Source organism: Rhinolophus sinicus, chromosome 4 (genome assembly GCF_057876585.1).
Source record: "Rhinolophus sinicus isolate RSI-liver-muscle chromosome 4, RSI-T2T, whole genome shotgun sequence".
Taxonomy (NCBI): domain Eukaryota; kingdom Metazoa; phylum Chordata; class Mammalia; order Chiroptera; family Rhinolophidae; genus Rhinolophus; species Rhinolophus sinicus.
In genome coordinates, this window is record NC_142504.1 from 16,103,051 (window position 1) to 16,125,377 (window position 22,327).

Consider the following 22,327-nt stretch of genomic DNA (forward strand, 5'->3'; position numbering starts at 1 on the left):
TTGTTATTTCAAGAGCACATTCCATATTTTAGAGCAGAATTCTCCAAAACAAAGATAAAACAAAACAAACAATTAAAAAAAAAAAAGACATTTTAAAAGTGCATACTTTGTAACGAATTAACTTATTCTGCTCAGGTTGGAATAACAAGATGGCTGTTTGCTTATTTTAAAAATATCAAAAGCAAGATTGGCCAAAGAAAGAGAAAAAAACCCGAGTAAAGGTCTGGGTTTCCATTACCTATATTTGTACAAAAGCTATGTGTTGTTTTAACGAAACATATGGTCTTTGTCCCTCACGTAGAGAATTCTGAGTTTTCTTGACACTTGGCAAGAGGTACCACAACCCCCTGCCAGGCCAGTAAAAATCACACATTTTTTCTGCAAGGAAAAAAAGTCAATAAAAATGAAACATTAAAAAGCGTAACAGCTCAAATGGGAAAGCTGTGCTGTTCAGAGGCTGCTTCCTAATCAGCCCTGCACGGTGCTTTGAAACCTTTTTTAAACATTACCGCTCTGTATCGTTTGAAAGCTCTAATACTGATACTGGAAGTTTGTTCAATATGCTGTTCTAAAATATGTCCTTTCAACAGAGGGACCTTGCCACTGAATCAACCTTCCAGAATAAACCATATGAATTAATTTTTATAAATATTTAATGTTTATTCTTACACAAATTGATTTCTTTAAGTTACTTCAACTAGATTTGAATTTCACCCGCTTTAACTACATGGAGGAATGATCTTGGTCTCACGTTCACGTCGGCACTTTTCAAGGCCCTCCCTCGTGTTGTGTGATCTGTCATCATAAAAAGCAGAGAAGTAAATACAATGCTGCTATCAGAATATGACAAGCTCATTATGACAAGCCACTCATAAATCTTGAAACAAAGGCACCACCACACATTTTAAAAATAGCGATTTTATATCATTTGCATAGGATGATTTTATTTGAAATCAAGGCAAGTATTTCTTTCTCCTTGCGCCCATAATGCTGAAATGAATTACACTGTAATTCCACCACCCACCTCTAAAGAGGGCTTGAAATTAGTTAACAAATGACTGCAAAATACTTTGCCAACATGAAATGCGAAATAAGGCTCTACTGCCCATAAATTCTGCTGCATAGCACGACTGGATTATGCTTAGATGGAAAGGAAGAAATAAACAGTGTAAATAGGCAAACGCCCTGGAAGTAAACTGCTGGGTTGGGGGTGAGGGGAAAGGTTCTTTAATGAGGTTCCTCTGGACATTAAAACTCACCACCTCTTTGGTAGGTCTCACCATGGCCTCAGGGGGGCATGGATAAATGTGTGGCATGAGCTAGCCCTTCTACAAAAAGATTTAAATAAAAACTTGCAGCCCTTTGCACAAAAACAACCTCATGTTTTAAATATTTTACTAGAAGCGCAGATAAACCAGAGCCTTAAAAAGTCCTAAGCCAAACTCAAGTCAGATCAGTTCCTGATTGGCAGAAATGATTTGTCCCCCCACTCTCACTGTCTGCCAGAGGTTAGGGTGCATCTAGTGGGCATGGAAACATAATAGGCAATCAGAGAACCCTTTTCTGTCCTCTGCCAGAGGTGCCAGTAGGCCTGTGAAATCTGCCCGGTGGGAGAGCCTGAAGCATCAGAGCTTTGTCAGGAAGCCCTCCTCGGCTGGGGCTGTGTAGTCCCTTTTCTCACCCCTCCCGGTGTTTGGGCCCATCCACATGGCAAGAGCCATCAGAGTATATTGAACTTAACAAGTTGTATGTTGCACTATAACAGAATAAACCTCAACTCACATTCAACCCGCTTATACCTGACTGTCTTTATGGGGGTCTCTCGTCCTGTTGACTCCTCAGCAGGAGAATGGTAAGACGCCATGATTTCAGGACAAGCCAACAAACTTCAGTTCTAATCACGTGTAAGTCACAGTAAAGATGAAACTCTGGTCAACAGCCAAAACTAGGAAAAATCATTAACAAGCAACTTCCGTTTTAACTCGTAGTTCCAATACTAATGAAAAATGTATTCATTCATTTAGAAATAAAATTTCCTGAGCATCTGTGATAATGGAAATGCCACTATGATCTGAACAAGCAAGGCCCTGCCCTCATATAGTTTCCAGAGCAGCAGAGGGGAAACAAGAATACAGGACAAGCGACAGTGAACAGAGCCAGGATTCGGGAACAACAAAGAGCCGTTTATTGGAGCTAGAAATCAAAAGAGACTTCTTGAAACACGTGATGCCTCAGCTGAGAGCCAAACAATGAGAAGGACAGGGGAGTGGAAGAAAATTCCACGCACAGGAAACTTCATGGGCAGAGGCCTGGAGGCAAGAGAAAGCACATCCATTTGGAAGAACAGAAGGAAGTTTGTCATAAAACAGACAGTTGGTAGGGAGCGGAGAGAGCCAGTCCTGGAGAAATAAGCAGAGTGCACGTAATGAAGAGCGGGCTCTCTAAGTGATTCTAAGTGAAATGGGAAATCACTGAAAGATAGTAAGGAAAAAAATCATAAATATATTGTAACTTATAAAACATTTTTCTGATTGCACTACGGAGGAAGAATTGGAGAGAACCAAGAAAAGAGGTCTAGACAAGAGCAAATGATGAGCCGAGTAATGGTCATGGGGATGGAGAGACAGGAACAGATGCAAGACCTGCTTAGAAGTTAGACGAGACCAGTCTGATTGGGCAGACGAACATGGTGCGTAAGTGTTCAGAGGACTTGGGTTCCAATCCTGACTCTGCCACTTACAGGGAAAGTTACTCAATCCTTCCGCACCTGTGTCTCCCTTTCTGTAGAGCAGGGACAATAATAATAGTACCTGCTCATGGGATTACTACGAAAAATAAACAAGTCAGTTCACAAAGTACTTAGAACAGTTCCTGACACATGATAAGTGCTCAAAAATATATATACCGTCTTGAGTGTAATAGCTCAAAACTAGAAGCAACTGTACATTAACTATAGAATGGGATGTGGGAAGAAAGGGGAGGAACAGTCAAGGACCTCACAACGGATTTGGGCTTGGACGAATGGACGGATAGTAATTGTGCCGGCTATCTATTTATTGCCTCTCAGCTCCGAAGCCAGTCTTCATTTCATGCTCTGAAATAACGGAGATGGGCCTGGTGAGCATTTCTTCTTTGCAGCTGGCATTTGGCTTTTTCAGTAAAAGGCACTAGAGGAGTACTGCAGGAAGAAGGGATCAGATATGCTTCCATGTGCTTCTCTTTGCTCCTACACATCGCTGCCAGTGGTGGTGGTGGAGTGGGGGGCTATCCAGTAGCTCTCACCCCCACCAAGTTTCAGTGGCAGATTCCCACTGAGTCTGAGGTGCCCCCGAAGTTGCCTTCCCAGCCTTGGACGCTCTGCTCCCTGGAAGGGTGTCTACCACTTGTAACCGTGGGCAGGCTCTGGCCGGGGGGGAACCCAGCAGATTTCTCTGCCACGCAGACCTTCTCCAACATGGTCTGCATTCTGGTCAGTATGTCCGTCCCTTGGATACTCTCTGCTTGAGTGGATTCTTTACCCTTTTATAGTTAGTCCCCGCTATAGTTAATAATTCTGAATATTAATCATTTCCTGTTCAAATCACTATGTGTTTTCTGTCCCGATTGTACCCTGACCGATACAATACTCTTTATTGACATGGGAAACAGGAGGATAGACAAGTATTGAAAAGATAAATTCCTTTTGGACACCTGGACATGAGATGCTCGTGGGGCATCCCTACAGCATTGTCTGGTAGGAAGCTGAAGATTGCGGGCGGGGGTTCTAGCGCGCAGGAGATGTATCCAAGCTAGAGAGAGGGGCTTAGAAGAACAGCCTTACGATCTTTAAAGTCTTAGTAAACAAAGCATGTATACAAATGCCAGATACCAGGGAGACAGATCTCTTTTGTAATTTTTTGTGATGCTCGTATGTGTCATCTAGAACCCCCAAAGGTGCTATAGATGTGGCAGCATATTTCATCAAAAGATGTATGGTGATTTTTGTATTGTGTGTATTAGGTAATATTGTTTTATAACTACTAATGTTTTCAAAGCTAACTGCAAATATGGTTGAAAAGAGCCAAGCCCTATCATAATAAGATAACTTCCATTACACTCCCAACTCGGAAGATTAAGCCCGGTGGAGGCAGGGGATACATTAGTCATATCAGCAACTGTGGATCTACAAGCAGGAAAACTCTAATTGATGGGCCAAAACCCTAAATAGCAGCACTGAAAACTGGTGAACTGCTGAAGTTTGAAACAACTGGATACAAACATATTTTGAAAGAAGCCCAGGCCAACACCTTCTACTTTTTCCAGTGTGTGAAGGACACCAACATAACTTGCTCCTTGCTTCTCCCATTTCTCAAAAGTTTGGATCTACAGACCAAAAAAAAACCCAAAAAAAAAAAAAACAACAACAAAAGGAAGTTCCATCAGCAGTTTGCAAAGAAAAAAATCTGGCAGAGAAATGTATTAAATCCTCAGGGAAATTAAACCCAAATAATCCAATAACAACAGCATTACAAAATTAACATTAGACGACGAATTGAATTAATGGCCTCCTACTGTGGGGTTCTGATCCACAGCCCCAAACAAATGAAGCCAATGATGGCAACCGCCTTAAGGGGGGCCACAGGCAAGCGTGACCTTGGGGTCACACTTCTGCCCATCTCATACCTCACATTCTGGTGGCTGCTGAGAGAGGCTAGAGGCGGTACAATTCTTGGCCCGCTCTTTTGTGAATTCACCTCTTCAGTGTCTGTGTCTAGAAGTCGCTCGAGTGTTGGAAATCAATCCCTGTAAGATCTTTTTCTCTTGAGGGGGTTGAGTGGACAGGTGGGAACAAGGAATGATTTCTCTAGAACACAGGCTATCTAGTGATAAGGCAGGTTCTTAAGAATACCAGTCATCTGCTCCGAAAGAGAATCACTTTGGCATTTCTGTCAATAAGCGTTTGTTTCTGTAAATTCTTTTCTTAGGCCATGATGTCAGTATGCCCGTGGCAGTGTGAGATTACCTAAATCATATGGGCCAGGGGAGCAACAAAACCAGCATGTGTGTGACTTACCAAACCTCTGCTAGGGTTCCCCAAGGCTTTGAGAAGGAAGGTAGCGTACCGCATCTCACAGAAAGAAAATCCTGATGATTTACACAGTTTTGCCAAATAAGGCCCACAGGGCAAATATAAAAGGCCTTGAACTGCCTCCAGCTTCTCCTGAGACAGCCAGTTTGTCAAAATGCCTATCGCATGGTCTTATGCACCCTTCACGTTACAGCTGACATTTACTCCTGAAGCTTTTTAATAACCAAACAGCGTTCTACAAAACGGTAATTAATGGCATTTTATTTGCGTGATTATGTGACTTTGAATTCTTTTCGCATTCTTGATTTTGCTTGACATTTTGAAAATAGTATGCCTCACTCTTTAGTGTGGATACAGAAAAATGTTTAACACGGCTAGAATGTATTGAATACTATTTTTTCCTTCTCCCAAGAATTGACGCAAATACCAAAATACTTTTCGTTTGAGCTCAGAGAAATGAAACATTCTGTTTTGTTTGGAACCCTAATTACAGGGGTCCCAAACTCACCTAATTAGAAGCTCGTTTTTAATAAGGAAAATTATTTTCAAAGTTAATGAATTTATAAGCAGAAACATTGCTGTCTTCCCAGAATGAATTACCCGCATTCTTTATACATATTTTAGTTAAACTCTAATTAATATTAGTACTTAAAACATGTGGGATTGATTTAACTGTTAAAGCAAACTCTCCTTTGTTTTTAACCAGTATAAAAAGACCACAATTTCCCTTCCTGTAGACACCAGGCTGTGCACACATAAACTGAATTCTAGATTTTGGACAAAATGAAAGTTATTTCATCAAAACGATTCATTTTATGGATTTTAGCCACTTCAAGCTTGTTCACATCAAACACCTTTTGTGCAGATGAGTTAATGATGCCCAATCTTCACAGCAAAGAAAACTATGACAAATACTCTGAGGTAAGTTTTTTAACTCTATCTAACACAACTGCCATTAACTATATATTTGTTTGGAGTCTAATACTTTTGCAAAGAGTAACGAAGTTAGTTTGTGTTTGTTTTTTTTGTCAAACTTTAGCCTTCCCATGACAATTTGTTGATGTAACTTGTATTTCTCAACACAACAGCAAACAGCCTGGACTCTTTAATGACAATTTAAGTATAAGATGTGATACTTAGCAAGCTAAGGTACATTAATAATTTTCAGTTGACTCAGAAGTACACAGTTGTAATAAATAGCTGCAGAAATAAGATCTGGATACATTTCAGCTGGATATTTGAATTGTCTTCAACTACAAACAAAATATTATGACATTCATATTTTCTACTCAGCACTTATGAGCTGGTGAGTTTGTGGTAAATCTGTATCTAACTAAAATATTTATCCCTAGATGGTAGAATTGCAAGTTATTTTCATTTTCTTTTTGTACGCTTTTAGATATTTTCCAAATTTGCTGAAATGAGTATATATTACCTTTTACAGTCAGAAAGCAATCATTTAAAAACCTTTATATGGACAAACCTTCATGGTTAAACTAAATTTAATTATACAGTTGCTGTATTTTAAATGGTTCCTTTAAAGTGGGCACATTAGTGGCACAGTAACCCACAAACTAATTGGTACTTTACTAAAAATGTAGTTTAGATATTAATAAAAATACAACCCGTTTCTTGAGAATCACTTTTAGACTAAAACTGCAAATATAAGCACATAAAAAAGAAATTCAGTGAAGCATCCTCCAACTGTACCCTAAAACCTGACTAGCATCTCTGTTTGCATATATCCACCACTTTGGCCTTTAAAGAGGGGAAAACAAGAGACATGTAGAGGCAGTGGGAGGTTTCTCTAAAATCAAAATATAAAAATATGTGAAATTCTCCGTAAACAACATGAATCAAAACTTGACAGAGAATAACTGCAGTAAAATAAACTTTTGCCTCATTTCAATACCTCATTATGTTCCTGCTGCTTGAACACATGGCTTCTTATTCACTATATATTTTTTATTAATACTGTATAGTTGTCTCACAATAGTCCAGGGACAGAGAAACTAGCTTGCTTTAAGAAGCTTCACGCAAATTATTTATTAAAATATTCTGCACGTGAAAACACAAACTTTGTTTATAGCTTTAACAATTCTACAGATTGAAGTCTGGATTTAAGTTAATTTGGGGTTTAAATCAATTGCTTAGCACAATAATAAATAATTTTAACAGTCATTTCTATTGATAGCCTAGAGGAGACCTTACAGGGGAAAAGAAAAGACGTCTCAATTTTGAAGAGTTAGAAGATTGGGACCCAAAAAATATCATTAAGATAAGTCCGCCTGCAGTCAACAAAATGCCCCACCTGGCAGCCAACTTGCCCCTGAGGTTTGGGAGGACCATGGACGAAGAAAGAAGCACTGACGGAATGGCCAATCTACCTCTGAGATTTGGAAGAAATACAGAGGAGAGCCTCGCGAGACGTGTCCCTAATCTGCCCCAAAGGTTTGGGAGAACAACAATGGCCACGAGTGTCACCGAGACCCTGAGAGATTTGCTCCAACAATCCATGCATCCCGCATCTGTCAATGAGTTACTTTATTCCATGACATGCCAGCCCCAAGAAATCCAGAATCCTGATGAAAAGCACCCAAGGTAAATACCTGAAAACTGGTTAAAATGCATGAGCAGCTATGTGCAGCTGGTCCAGAAACTTTAAAAAGGATTACATCTTTCCAAAGGAAGTTTCTAAGGAAGTTAAGTTTCTTAGAAGGAAAAGGGCCTTAAGACACAGGGAAATAACACCTGTAAACTGAGAACTACAGGTCAGGCACAAATGTGACTGCAAGCACGAAGTAAAGAGATGGCTCCTCCTAAGCCACACATGGGCCATCTCATTTCTCTCTAGACACACACTGAGTAGGAATATGCAAGGACAGGACTGGGGATGTAAGTCTATGAAATCCTGTCCAATATTTGACCTCTTAACATAAAAGGTCCCATAGGAGGGAGCTGTCCTTCAAGTACAACGGATGCCATCTCATTAACCCAGGTCTCAGATTCAGGTTTTCTTCCTCAACTCTAAATCAATTTTTTTCTTTTTCCTGGATCTCATTTTGTAAATAACTCCTGTTATTATAATTATTCTTTGTATTAATAAGTATTTATTAAGTATCTACTATGTACAAATCAGAATGCAAGCTACTACAAGAGACTCAAAAAATGAATAAGCTACCTACCTATTGTTTCCTAGTCGAGAGTATATGTGAAAATAATTTTTGTTTTAATATAAAGTAGTCCATGACACTTTGGTTGAGGCCTGCAGGAAGTTAGATGGCACGCTATGACACCTTCTCAGGAAGACCTTCTCAGAATACTCCTGGTTTATTTTTTACCATGGTACTTTTCACCACCTGACATGCTCTATATTTAGGGTCCATCCCCTTCACTACAACTTCAGTTCTATAAATCCCACAATTTTTGTTCATTGCCATATCCCCAGTGCCTACAACTGTGTCTGGCACATAGTAAAGTCCTAGATATTTGACAGAATTAAGGAAATGATATGAGAGGCACTGATAAGTTCCTACAAAGGGTCAAAGAGGAGAGAATGTTTCTTCATGTGGGAATCCGGGCATGTTCCATGAGTTGGATTTTGAAAGATGGCTCTCTTTGAACATGCAGAGACTGGTGGGAGGAGAGAGATTTTCAGGCAAAGAGAGGAGCATGAGCAAAAGAACTAAAGCAAGGGAATCCAAGAGGAGAGGAAAGAAGGCGAGCAGGACCCGGTAAGAACAGAAGGTGCAGACATTCAGAGCCAGGTAAAGGATTGGGGGTGTTATTCACCAGGAAAAGGAGGACCCCTGATGAAGACCATCAATGTGTCACTCACTGCAAGTGCAACGCAATTCAATTTAAGTATAATTAGGCAATTAAGACCATGGTTTGCGTTTTTATATGCTCTCACATGCTATTGTTTTGATGGATGAGAATATTTTGTACTGCTTACATTTTAGGAGACTGGGATTCAAGAAAACTGATGATGCAGAATTGAAACAAGAAAAATAAGAACTCCAGAGCTTGTCCCTAAAGCGATAATAAAGCTGTGACCTGTGTCCTGCACACTCTATAGTGAAGACAACAATGAATGAAAAGTCACCACACTCTTTTAATGGGTTATCAATGGCAGCCATTTTTTCTTGTCAACACAACTAGTATCTTGAAAGTTATTTAAAAAAAAAAAAAAAACATTTAGAGAATATTGTAATGTAAAGGTGAAATAATTTTTGTCTAAATAAAAAGAGCATTGCAAATACTTAAGAAGCTTCTGATAATGGGAAGAGGGAAGAGAAAGGGGGGGGGAGGGGGAGAGCCGTATCACTATTCTATGTAAAAATCATGGACACAGTTACACTGAAGTAAAAAATTAAATAGAAGCGCAGCCTGACAAACATTATGAAAATTAAATAATTTAACAGAATAATATAGTTGACAAATAAATGAACATGAATCAAAAAATCACGTACAAACAAGTTTTTATACACCCATTTGTTCCATTGTATCAACTGTTAGTGAATCTACAATAGACTGAATTTTATTTTTAAGAGAGATTTTTTTTTTTTTTTTAAGGCAACTATTAGAAACCTCTTTAAGTGTCTCCTGGATATCTGGACATTTATCTCCTGGTGTATCTCTTTTCTCCTCATTTACTATTTCAAGTATTTGATTTGCAGAAAAAATCTGATCACTCTTAAACTAACAATTTATAAACCACAGTACACCACAACACAAAGGCAGTTCTTGGACTTTAGTCATAAGACTATGAAGTCCTTAATCAGATATAAGTGGTTTATGGAATAGTCTCAACTCCACAGGGTGCAAACCAAAAATGGCATTATTTTCCCCCCATCTTGCTCCCAGCTGGGTGGAATCAACATTCCCTGCTGGGTAGAGATCCCTTAACCACACACCGGACAGACTCTATAACTTCCTTGGTCACTTCTTGACATTAAAAAACTCTGTCTCAACTATACGGTGATGGAAGGAGAACTGACTCTGGGTGGTGAACACACAATGGGATTTATAGATGATGTAATACAGAATTGTACTCCTGAAACTCTATGTAATTTTACTAACAATTGTCACCCCAATAAATTAAAACAAACAAACAAACAAAACAAACAAAACTCTGTCGAGTCCAGATGAAGACACCAACCTCCCATCTGAAGCAGTTTCCCTCCCCCATCGCTGGCTGGGCTAGTGGCTGGAAGGACCTGCCGTGGGAAAGGAGCATCACTCTGCCCTTTCTCTCTTCCCCCCCATTCTCGCCTCAGAGGTAGAGTGGTGGGACAGAACATGGGAGACCTTTGGGCACACAATCTCCTCTCCTATCTTCCCCAGGGTGTTGGGGTGGGCAAAGGAAGGATGGGGTGGGATCAAGGGTAGCCCTTTCGTCCTCTCTATATAATGTTGCTGCTTCTGCAAATGGCTCCGTCCGGAAGCACTCCAGGGACCTTCTCACTGACTGAAAAGACCCGGATGCCTCTTGATCTCTTCCAACTACCCTCATCTCATCTGTACTCCCGATAGCCTCTTATTGCCAGAAAGAAAGGCTCGGACCAGCTACGTTCTCAGCATGCACTGGATCAATAGAAAATGCAGACAGCTTTGCCATGCCCAGGGCGGGATGGCAGGCTGCCCCTCGACTACTCCACTGCTGCCCACATGTGGCGCCAACTCTCTTTGCCCTGCTTACGGGAGCAGGTGCAGATCAGTAAGTCCGCTGTCCAGGCAAACAACCAGCCAGAAATGAACTGCCAGGCTCCTCTTTATGACCCCACTGTCTACGAGTGATTTTCTAGGCACCTCTCTTGCTTGGCTCTGGGGTGACGGTCAGCAGGCCCCCTCCCGGCCACCCACTCATACCCAGCTGGAAAGAGCACGGATGGCAGAGGTTGGGATGTGAACCCTGAAGGCTGTCTGGCCCCCTCACCATGCATGATTTTCATTATAATGCCAGGTATTTAGTCCCTTTGCACTTCCAGATTTGGTCCCCAGTTGCCCAGTGCGAGCAACAGAGAAAGTATCATGCAATATCCTGCTACACTAATAAAGAAATAAATGAATGAATAAATAAAAGGCCACTTTTATACTATATGACAGGGACATTTCTTATCATATAACATGGGTCCTTTACCTAAACCCTTTAAATTTATGGAAAATGTTAGATGAATAACCAGGTGTCAGCTGTCCCCTCACCTACTTGGCTTACTCTGTTTTAGCTCCTTTCCAGCCTCTTTACCAGCTTCCATAAGAAATCCATTCACATGAGGGACTTTGCAATTTTGCTGAGGACTTGTAGAATCTTGAGGGGATCACACTGCATAGCATTTCACTGAAAAATGTCTCAGTTAGACAAGCTGCTTCTCCCAAGTTTCTCTCTAACTGGACCACTAGCAGGGTCCCCTTCTCTTCTGACCTCTGTTGCTCATCCCCAGGTGACTTCATGGGCTTGCAACCCATGCAGTCACATGAGGCCCTGAGTTCAGTTAAATGTACTGCTTGTCAATATCTCGAAATTCTTAAGAACTCTGAACAAAGGGGTCCCACAATTATGTAGCCTGTCCTGCTCCCCCCAAACCTGGCCCAACTGGCTCCTGTGCCACCCTCCTAACATCCAAGCCCTCTCCATGTTTATTAATCGGAGTTTCCTACGTGAAACCCAAAGGCTAGCCTGTCGTGCAGGCCTAGGAGGTCTGCTTACCTCCTACACTGAGTATAAATACAATTGCACAACTTGTGACATGTGGTCAAAATGCCGTTTTACACTTGCTTCCCACCACCCCCTTTAAACTGAAAGGGACAGAGAAGAGGGCGTGCAGTAGTCTTCCCCTCGCCCGGGATAAAAACCTGGCCAGATGCCGTGAACTTCACTGCTGCTCTTAAGTGATGTCAGACCTTTGGCCCCTGAGTCAAAAACACATGGTCTCGATTTCATTGTAATCAACATTTCAGTCTGAGTTCATTCATTCATTCATTCATCCTTCACTGTTCCCGTGTGAGGCCTGAGCTCACGGGTCGACTTCTGTCTGCTCTCTCTTCCAGCCTCACCTGCTTTCTCACTTGCTGCCTGCTTTGTTGGACTCTGCAGCAATAGAAGAGAATTTGAGATGAAAGGCAAGGGGATAGGACAGTTCTTACTAGGGTGGATGGATTCCCTCTCTAGACCGCCCACCATTGCAGGGCCTTCTTCCTGCAATTCTTCTGTCTCCCACACTACCTTTAAATCCCAGGCTGGCCTCGGCCCTCCTCCTGGAACACAGGCACTCACTCCATACATGCCCATTTCTCCTCTGGGGTCCTCTTCAGTAGGACGCGAAACAGCTTCTGCAAATCTCTCTTTCCTGAAGCCTTTATCTGGTCACCCAAGGCTCACCCTCCTGACTGGAGGCCTCCATACTTCTCTATTCTGCTGCCCTCTGATGCTTTAGCTTTTTGGCCTGGAGTCGGAATCCAGTCCTTTGTTTCTCTCAACCCCTGGAACACACTTTCTCATCCTCTGGAAGCCCCTCCCTGGTGAAGAGTAAGGAACTCAGTAATCCTCTGACACCAGGGCTGGGTAGGGAGCATTCAGAGCAAGGTAACAACGCTCTCCAAAGGAATCTTATAAACCCAAATCCTATCCCTTTATAGTCTCCAAGTGGGTGAGGAAATCGAGGACTAAGGGAACCACTTTTCAATCACTTCCTTCAAAAAGTCTGCAACTGGTGATCTTGCTTTGGAATTTCGCATCTTAAAACTTCACTTTTGATGTCTTTTGCAACAAAGATGGCTCTCTCTTTATAAGGAACATGTATAGCTGCTAGAAATGACAATTTCTCTGAATCATTACACGTATATGTAATTTTTCTGGGGAGACAGTTTGGAGTTCTGGGGTTAAATTTTCACAGGAGTTTGTTATCCCAAAAAGCTCAAGAATCACTACAATAGAAGGTTTTTATTTTTAGAATTATTTTAAATTAATATCTAATTCAATTTATAAATAAATATTGTTATCTGATTGGCTATTTAAATGCTGTGAACATAATGCCAAAACAATCAGAATCACTCAAGTGGTTTAACTCTATCTTCCTCCAAATCCTGGCTTTTTATAGTAGCATAAAATGGACGTGAGGTGGTAACTGTGCTCGTCTCCTCAACGTACTTCCCCAGGCACATCTGCCAAAATATCCCTCTCTGTACCCCTCCGCCTCTCTTCCAACACTTCTTCTCCGAGGAAATTCCATTTGGATTGGTCCTGTAAAGGCGAGTGGAATGTAGGGGCTTCGGGGGAAAGCTGGGGATGACACAGGTTATATAACGACAATTTTCATGGAAGGCAACTTCCATGTGATCGCAGGTCCATATTTCATACATCATACCATGACAGTGACCTTGAAAAATACAAAAAGGGAAAAACGTGTACTGACTCAGGGACCAATTTCTCAGTGAGAAAAATAGGAGGTCAGTGTTCACCTGAGCATAACCAACAAAATGAAACAGGCAAGAAAAGTTAGAGCGCTTGGCCTCCACTTACCTCGTGTGTGTGTGTGTGTGTGTGTGTGTGTGTGTGTGTGTGTCCCCTAAAAGATCTTCCTGCAGACATCATGTGACACTCCTCCTTTGGAACTTATCAAAAACTAAGTGTTATTCCTAGAAACATGCACTTTCACATTTCTGTGCCTTTGTTCATTCCAATTCCTTCATCTCACAGGCCCCTTTTCTGTCAAAAATCCTTCCAAATGCAGGTCAAATGTGGATGCAGTTGCACACAGTAACAGAAAACCTAAATAACATTGTCTTGACCAAGACTTTTTTTTTTCTCACATAAAAAATATCTAGAAGGAAGCAGTTCTGAGCTGGTGTAGGAATTCCACAGTTATCAAGGATCCAGACTCCTGCCATCTTTCCGCTCCATTGTCCTAAGCACATGGTTCCCACCAGGCCATCACATCCCCTTCCAGGCAGCAAAAACAAAGGGACAAAGCAAAGGGGTGCCCTTTTTCTGAAGGGCCCCTTAAAGATCACCATCCAACAACTTCCTCTTTCATGTCATTGGCCACCCCAATCAGCAAGTGAAGCTGGGAAATGTAGTTTCTCCTTAAGACATACACCCCCCGCCCCCCAACCACTATTACTATGGAGTAAAGAGCATGGATGTTAGATGGGCAACTAGACAGTTTGTCCACCTCTACAAGCTCACTTCCGTGTAATACAAAATATACAACATATTTTCATTCTTTTCCTTCACAAGGCCAAGGTCAACACTGTTGACATTTGGGATAATTCTTTGATGTGGGTGGCTGCCCTGCGTGTCGTAGGATATTTAGCAGCACCCATAGCCTCTACCCACTAAATACCAGTAGCACAACCCTGCAAATGTGATGCCTAACAATGTTTCCAGGCATTGCTAATGTTTCCTGGGCTGCAAAATCATCCCTAATGAGGAACCACGGCACTAAACTATCCTACTCTTCTTTGTATCGCCTCCTCAGTTTAATAATAATAGTGACTGTTATGACAATTATGTCTGTTTTAACATTTAATGTTGTTTTAACCATTTCTGTTATGTTCATTTTTATACATGAGAACTAAACTTCCAGAACTGAACTTTATACATGAGAAAGAACTTCCAGAAGAAACAGAATTGTCAAGTGGGCTCAACTGAGGCCTGTCTGACCTCCAAGTCTGTGCCCTTCTCCACCATCCACTATCCTGCCCACCATCCAGCCCTCAAACATTTTAAGCATTCAGGAAACAGTTGTTGAATTAAACTTTAAAAATAAAACACGAGTGCTCTGGAGCTCATGAATAAATCCTCAGTGTTTTAGAACACTATATACAGATTTTATAAAGAGGGTAGGAAGGGAAGGATCCAGGGAGAGAGGGGGAAGGCGGGAAGGCGGGAGGGAGGAAGGAAGGAAGGAAGGAAGGAAGGAAGGAAGGAAGGAAGGAAGGAAGGAAGGAAGGAAGGAAGAAAAGAAGGAAAGAAGGAAAAAGACCATAGATTCCTGGGTAGCTCTTAAGTATCTAAAGAGCAGGTAAGGAGGTGCCTACTTTATCAGTAATAAATGACTATAAATGCTATAAATGACTATAAATGTCACAGAATAAACGCTGGACCACTTTATCGTAGACTCTAAAGGAGCAACCAGTGATTTGTCTTCTCTGTAGCTGACAAAGTACTACTGTTGATGATGAAATTTAACTATCAGTTTCGGCTTCGGTGGGAGAACTGAACTGGTCAAAAGAGCCAATGAACTACGTCATCATTGGCAAGTGCGGAAAAAGGCGTCAGCAGATAAACTTCTGTCAGAATTGGTCTTTCAACTTCTGGGTTATCTGCAGCCTCCTACAAATCTCATTCAGGAATTAGGACAAAGCAGTAAAGAAATTAACGTGAATCAGAAAGAAGGCTGCCCCCGGCCCACTGACATGAATTGTATTCAGATAATGCAGACTTCCCCTTTCTCTCACCCATATTGGTGTTTGTTATCAACTGTTCTGTGGAAAATATAATCACTTTGCTTCTTGAAGTCAGGCTCGAGTTAGGAAAGTAGGTGGTGAACATTTGTTCCTCTTTATTATATCCAATGTTTATGTTAACTTACCATTATTAAGTGGCCCTGAGTTCCTAAAATGTTTATTAGGTACTGCACATTTCATTCACTGTTGTTAGAAGCATTAAAAAATTGGGGAGATTGCATTTGCTTTTTTGTATGTTTTTTTCTTTTTACTTTGGTAAATATACATCACATAAAATTTAACCATTTTAACCATCTTTGGTGTACAATTCAGTGGTATTAAGTGCATTTCACTTCCTTTTTACATAGTCTGGCACTATTCTCTAATTACACTCACACTATTAATACCTAAGTAACCATGTCCGCAGCCTTCGGGTTACTTTGGCCACCAAAAAAATTCCTATGACAACAATAAGGTCGATGCTTTTTAGAGATGCCCTGACTCTGACAGACTCATATTTTTTAGGAATGTCACGTGTTTCACCAGAACATTAAACTTTCCCTATATTCCCTTTAAGCTTGTTTTGAAAGGGGTCTTTTGAAAGCTTGTTTTTGCTAATCTTTTTTCTCCCGAACTATGTTATCATCTTGCTAGCTCCTAATATATTGGGACAGAGCTAATGCTTCTCTGGCAATACCTGGAACAGTAAAGGTTTCTGTTAGCAGTCATATATGAGAACATATTTATTTCATAACAGTAAGGAAACTGAAGAGTTTGGTTAGTTCCATTCCCCTGAGAAATGAGGAGTGGTCAACAATCGTTCATATGCTATTTCATAGCACTTTTCTTTGAACGCGTGTGCTCTATAACATTCTTTCTAATAGCAGGTTTTTTTTCAAATGTCATGAAGTTTTCCTCTCCGAACGCTAATGTAATAAATTTAATCCTATGTGTAGCTTAGGAAATGGAAAGTATTACCACCCATTATTCACTTCCTAAATATAGGAACTAAAGTATGAAAGCAGTCAAACGGGAAAATCACTATTAGAATCAGGAGTGAAATTAAAATATAATGAGAGTAATGTTGAATTAATACTCTCTTTGTAGAGGTAGAGAAATATTACTTTAATCCTGAAGAAAAATCTCAAAATTTACTTTACTTCTTGCTGGATTTCCAGGCATGGGTATAGTCTTGTTAATAACACATAAAATTATTGTTTATCTTTCTTAAAATATTCAACAATTACTAATTATCTACAGTAATGCACCTATATAATTTTCAAACCGCTTTTAAAATATCATGTAGCTTTTCCCTTGTAATTTAAAGCACTGAAATTGTAACCCATATTGCAAAATTACTTTTAACCACTAGAGGGCAGAAAGTGCTCCACGTTTGTACTTAACTAATTTTAAATTGTCAGACCAAAAAAAAAATCACCACTACAATAACAAAAAGTCTTTCAGATCCTTTTGTTTCATATTGTATAATAAACCATACACTTAAGGCTCAGTTAACCAATTAACAATTTAAAAATAATGCACAATCACCACAATTCAATAGCTTGTAGGAGACAAAAGCAAACCTCCGTTTTGCAGCCTGAGTCCAGCTATGAGTTAAGGATTATTAGCATCAGGGACTCAGTACATCCCTAAGGAAAGGCAGAGCACTTAAACAAAACAGTGCCCACTGAAAATCACCAATATTCTTTCTATGTTAAAATACCTGCAATGAAATGCAAACGTTGTATTTATTATAAAATTGAAATAGTCACTGCAGTTACAAAACAAATTTTAAACTATTTACATTTGACCCTTTAATTTCTATGTGTAGCTTCTTCTACCACACACCAGCTGTAGATCTAATTGTCACAAAGAAGTTTTTAGTTTCTTCTTAACATCTCTTTTTGACCTAATTAACTTTTGTTTCCCTCCAATTAAGCCATTTGCATTTCAGTAACTAAAGCATTACTTGGATTAGAAACCACAGCCTATTCACTTTGTCACTCTCATTAGTTAAAACACATCTTGGTAAATTAAGCCATTTGGATTTCAGTCTGGGTGGGTGACATTTTAACAACTGCCCCTTCAACCTTCTCTCTCTGTCACTCTGGGCCACGTCCTACATCACAGGACAGCGAGAGGGCAGTGGAGGCAGCCTCACAGAGGAATGGAGCAGGAATGGAGCCAAGGGCTATACATCACGGAAGTTAGCGATTCCTCTGATACATGAGCCTTCCACTTGCCAATCAAACCGGAGAAGGCGTTTACCTTGTAGGGCTGTGTGTGACCTTACCCAAGATACTAAATCACTTCTGAAGTCTTGTTTCTTACCCTAAGCAAAGCTTCTCTCCCCGTTTTTCAGGACTATTGGCACATTCAGTCTAACAGCAATAAACACAGCACGCTGTACAGAAAAGTCGGGGGATCAGACAACGTAGAAGTGTCACTTCTTTTGGACGAATGAAAGCAATGCACATTTAAAATCAGGGCTAGCCACAGAAGAGAAAGGGTTCTGTGTTATTACCTGTTAGTGGAATTGGCAAGTTTGAAAGGAATTGCTGCCAATTATAGCTGCCCCGTAATAGATCTAACATGAGCCATGGAAAGGTGCTTGAGCACAGACTGGACAGCCAGTTATGCATCACGAATATCACAGGTATCATTTCTGTGTGGACTGCGAGGCTGTGCTATCTGACTTTCAAAACCTTTTTATGTTTAGAAAGAACTACATGCGCAAAGTTTAAAAAGTCAAAAGAATTCTACAAGGCTTAGAATTAGGGTGACTGCAGCCAGTTTTCCAGGAACATTTCTGATTTATGCTTATCCCAGTGTAATTCTCACCCTTAAAAGTGTCCCAGTTGGATGAAAAACTACTGCCCCAAGCCCAACTTCATTCACCCCCAATTTCTATTCCCCAGAAGCAACTACTTTCAATTTGCTTAGGATTTTTTTCCATATGGCTTCAAATTTCTAAAATAAACAAAATAATTATACTACTTGCATCAGTTAAAAATTGCTTTTGAATTAAAAGGGGGGAGGGGATCACTGACTTAAACAAATTGAAGGAGATACCTGAAAGGTACGTTGTTTGAAGACTTATTCATCTAAAAATGACTTTTCCTCCCTCACACTTTGTTGGGATTTATATAGTAGGTAGGAAAAGTAATGTCACTACTGAGACATGCTACCTAGATTTCTCTTCAAAATCAGATTTGGTGCCTAGGTTCTTAGGTGTGCATGTGTGTTTGTGTATGACATTTATTATATATACATTTAGGTTACATCAAATCTTTTCCTATTACATACAATGCTGTACTGGATAATCTGTGTGTTAGAGGCCTATGTGTGCATATGTGTAGTAAAAATTCCTAGCAGAGGAATTGCTAGTTCAAAATGCTCTACAGTCATAACTTTGATAGATGTTGGTAAATTGCCTTCCATTTTATCTTGTACCAATTTGTATTTCCTTAAAATATATATGAAAACTACAATAACTGAAATGAAGAATATATTAGAGGTAATCAACTTTAGATTAGATGAAGCAGAGGATGAAATCAGCAATTTAGAAGATAACGCTCACAAACCACCTAATCAGAACAGTGAAAAGAAAAAAGAATCCAAAAAATGAGGCTAGTTTAAGAAACCTCTGGGGCAATTTCAAGCATAACAACATTCACATCATAGGGGGTACCAGAAAGAGAAGAGAGAAAGCAAGGGATTGCTATTTAAACAAATAATAACTGGAAACTTTCCTAACCTGGGTGAAGAAAATAGACATACAAGTCCAAGAAGCACAGAAAGTCCCAAACAAGAGAACCCAAACAGGCCCACACCAAGACACATTATAATTAAAATGGCAAAGGATAAAGACAAAGAAAGCATCTTAAAAGCAGCAAGAGAAAGTCAACTTAGTAACTTATAGGGAAGCTCCCATAAGATTGTCAGCAGACATATGAGGTCGGACAATTAAGTTCGCGAACTCATCCTAGGAAAAGTGCTACATACCTCATTGCTGGGTATCACTACAGTCACCTTCGAAGTACTCCCCTTGGAAAGCTATGCACTGATGCCAGTGCCTAGTCCACCCTTCAAAGCAATTTTGGAACTCTTTATCTGGAATGGCCATCAGAGCTATTGTCATATTACCCTTGATGTCCTGAATGTCATCCAAATGTCTTCCCTTCAATATTTCCTTTATCTTTGGGCAAAGAAAGAAGTCATTGGGGGCTAGATCAGGTGAGTAGGGAGGGTGTTCCTATACAGTTATTTGTTTACTCGCTAAAAACTCCCTCACAGACAGTGCTGTAGGAGCTGGTGCATTGTCATGATACAACAGCCATGAATTGTTGGCAAAAAGTTTTGGCTGTCTAACTTTTTATTTCTTTTTTTTTTAATTTTTATTAGAGAATATTGGGGTACAATGTGTTTTTCCATGTGAAGTCATTGTTCACAATCTAGTTGTGGGGTGGGGGGGCGGGCACAGCTCACTGGCCCATGTGGGAATCGAACCTGCGACCTTGGTGTTATGAGCACTGCACTCTAACCACTGAGCCAACCAGCTGCCCCATGTCTAACTTTTTCATGCAGCCTTTTCAGCACTTCCAAATAGTAAACTTGGTTAACCGTTTGTCCAGTTGGTACAAATTCATAGTGAATAATCCCTCTGATATCAAAAAAAGGTTAGCAACATCGTTGCAACAAGTTCATGACCTTAATTGTCAGACCTTGTAGGAGGGCTGGATGGATAAGAAAATAAAATCCTTACATATGCTGCCTACAAGAGACTCACTTCAGATCAAAAGACACACACAGAAAAAAGTAAAAGGACAGAAAAAGTTATTTTGTGAAAACAGAAACAAAAAACAAAAAACTGGGGTAGCAACACTTATACCAGACAAAACAGTCTTTAAAACAAAGGTTATAACAAGAGACAAAGAAAGACCCAGTAATCCCACTTCTGGGTATTTATCAAAAAAAAAAAACTAAAACACTACTTTGAGAGGCCGTGTGTATCCATATGTTCACTGCAGCACTGTTTACAATGGCCAAGATGTGGAGGCAGTCTTGTGTCGATGGAAGAATGGATAAAGAGGAGGTGGTACATATAAATATTGTTTATATGTTGGTACATATAAATATTGTTGGTACAATGAAATATTGCTCGGCTAGGGAAGGGAATGGGTTCTTGCCATCTGCGGCAGCACAGATGGACCTGGAGGGCATTATGCTGAGTGGAGTATATAAGACAGAGAAAGACAGATGCAATGTGATTTTGCTTATATGTGGAATCTAAAGAACAAAATAAACGAACAAAACAGAAACAAACCCATAGATACAGAAAACATTTTGATAGTTGCCAGATGGGAGTGGGATTGGAGGTGTGGTGGGAAAGGGGGAAGGGATTGAGAAGTACAAATTGGTTGTTACAAACTAGTTATGGGTATGTAGGGTATAGCATAAGGAATATAGTCAATAATATTATAATAACTATGTATGGTGTCAGATGGGTACTAGGTTTATCAGAGTGATAGATGGGAGGGGGATTGAGGGACGGGATAAAAAGGTGAAGGGATTAAGAAGTACAAATTGGTAGTTACAAAATAGTCATCAGGATATAAAGTTAAGCATAGGGAATATAGTCAATGATACGGGGATAACTATGTGTAATGCCAGGTGGGTACTAGACTAGTCAAGGGGGCTCACTTCTTCAATTACACAAATGTCTAACCACTATGCTTTATACCTGAAATTAATATAAATAATACTGAATTTCAATTGTAATTGAAAAATTAAAAAAGGGGAGGGCAGGTGAAGGGGAATAAGAGGTCCAAATTTCCAGGTATAAAACAAATGTTATAGGGATGTAATGTACAGCATGGGGAATATAGTCAATAATATTTTGATAGCAAAGTACAGTGTCAGATGGTCGCTGGACTTACATCATGGTGGTCACTTCTTTAGGTATGTAAATGTTGAATAATTATTGTGTACCCCTGAAACTAATATAATATTGTATGTTAGCTATAGTTTTAATAAATCTTTTTTAAAATTGAAAAAAAGAGAAAACAAAGATAAAAATAAGCAATTACATTTTCCTACCTTTTACACTCATTTGACCTAAAATAACATTTCAAACCCACTAGAACCTGGAGGCTACCACCATATATCATGATCAATCAACCCAGAATTGCCCCCAACTTGCCTGGTATCACAACCATCCACATACATACTCACATGTGGTTAGTGATGCAGCTTCACCAGATATCCCTGATTAAATCTATTATGCTCAGATATTACCTCCCAGGAAGAATGAAGCCATGAGGCAATGGGACAAAGGTCAAGTATGGAGAAAAGGTGGAATACAGAAAGTACTGGAAAGCTGGATACTTGAAATGGGCTGCGCTCACAGAGCGTTTATGGGAAGGGAGTTTAATGAGATCCTGAAAACACAGGAGCGGCAAAAAGGTTAGGGTGGACTTCTACAAGAAACTGGGAAAAAAATGTATAAAAGAGTCAAAGATAAAAACAAATAACTAATTCACAACTCTGTCTCCAGCAGGATCTGCTCTTCTAGGCTTAGTGGGTAATACACCCACCAAGGGAGCGGTGCAGGGACTACAAATGAGACCAAGATTACAAGATTACCACCTTGCCTACTTCTATGCACCTTTCCATGATCACGTCAGCTAACACTGACGTAGAAGGCCCAAAATGAATACCCACTGGAGGGTTGATTAAAAAGTTGTAACATAAAGAACAGCACTGGTACACCTTCCTTCTCAGAGGTGGCGGTCATTCTCGCCCCCACCT

General features: G+C 40.1%; 1 protein-coding gene across 1 annotated transcript; it reads left to right on the forward strand.

The window, feature by feature from the left end:
* Positions 1-5,123: 5,123 nt before the first annotated feature.
* Positions 5,124-11,591, forward strand: NPVF (neuropeptide VF precursor). Its single transcript, XM_019726230.3, has 3 exons — positions 5,124-5,989; positions 7,263-7,669; positions 9,031-11,591. The coding sequence occupies exons 1-3, from the start codon at positions 5,852-5,854 to the stop codon at positions 9,080-9,082; spliced, it is 597 nt and encodes a 198-aa protein (XP_019581789.2). The 5' UTR covers positions 5,124-5,851; the 3' UTR covers positions 9,083-11,591.
* Positions 11,592-22,327: the final 10,736 nt, after the last annotated feature.

Bases quoted from the DNA above. Each gene is read 5' to 3' on its own strand.
- NPVF (XM_019726230.3), top strand. From the start codon at position 5,852: ATGAAAGTTATTTCATCAAAACGATTCATTTTATGGATTTTAGCCACT. The intron at 5,990-7,262 runs GTAAGTTTTTTA...TTCTATTGATAG, and splicing joins ACTATGACAAATACTCTGAG to CCTAGAGGAGACCTTACAGG. The intron at 7,670-9,030 runs GTAAATACCTGA...CTTACATTTTAG, and splicing joins CCTGATGAAAAGCACCCAAG to GAGACTGGGATTCAAGAAAA.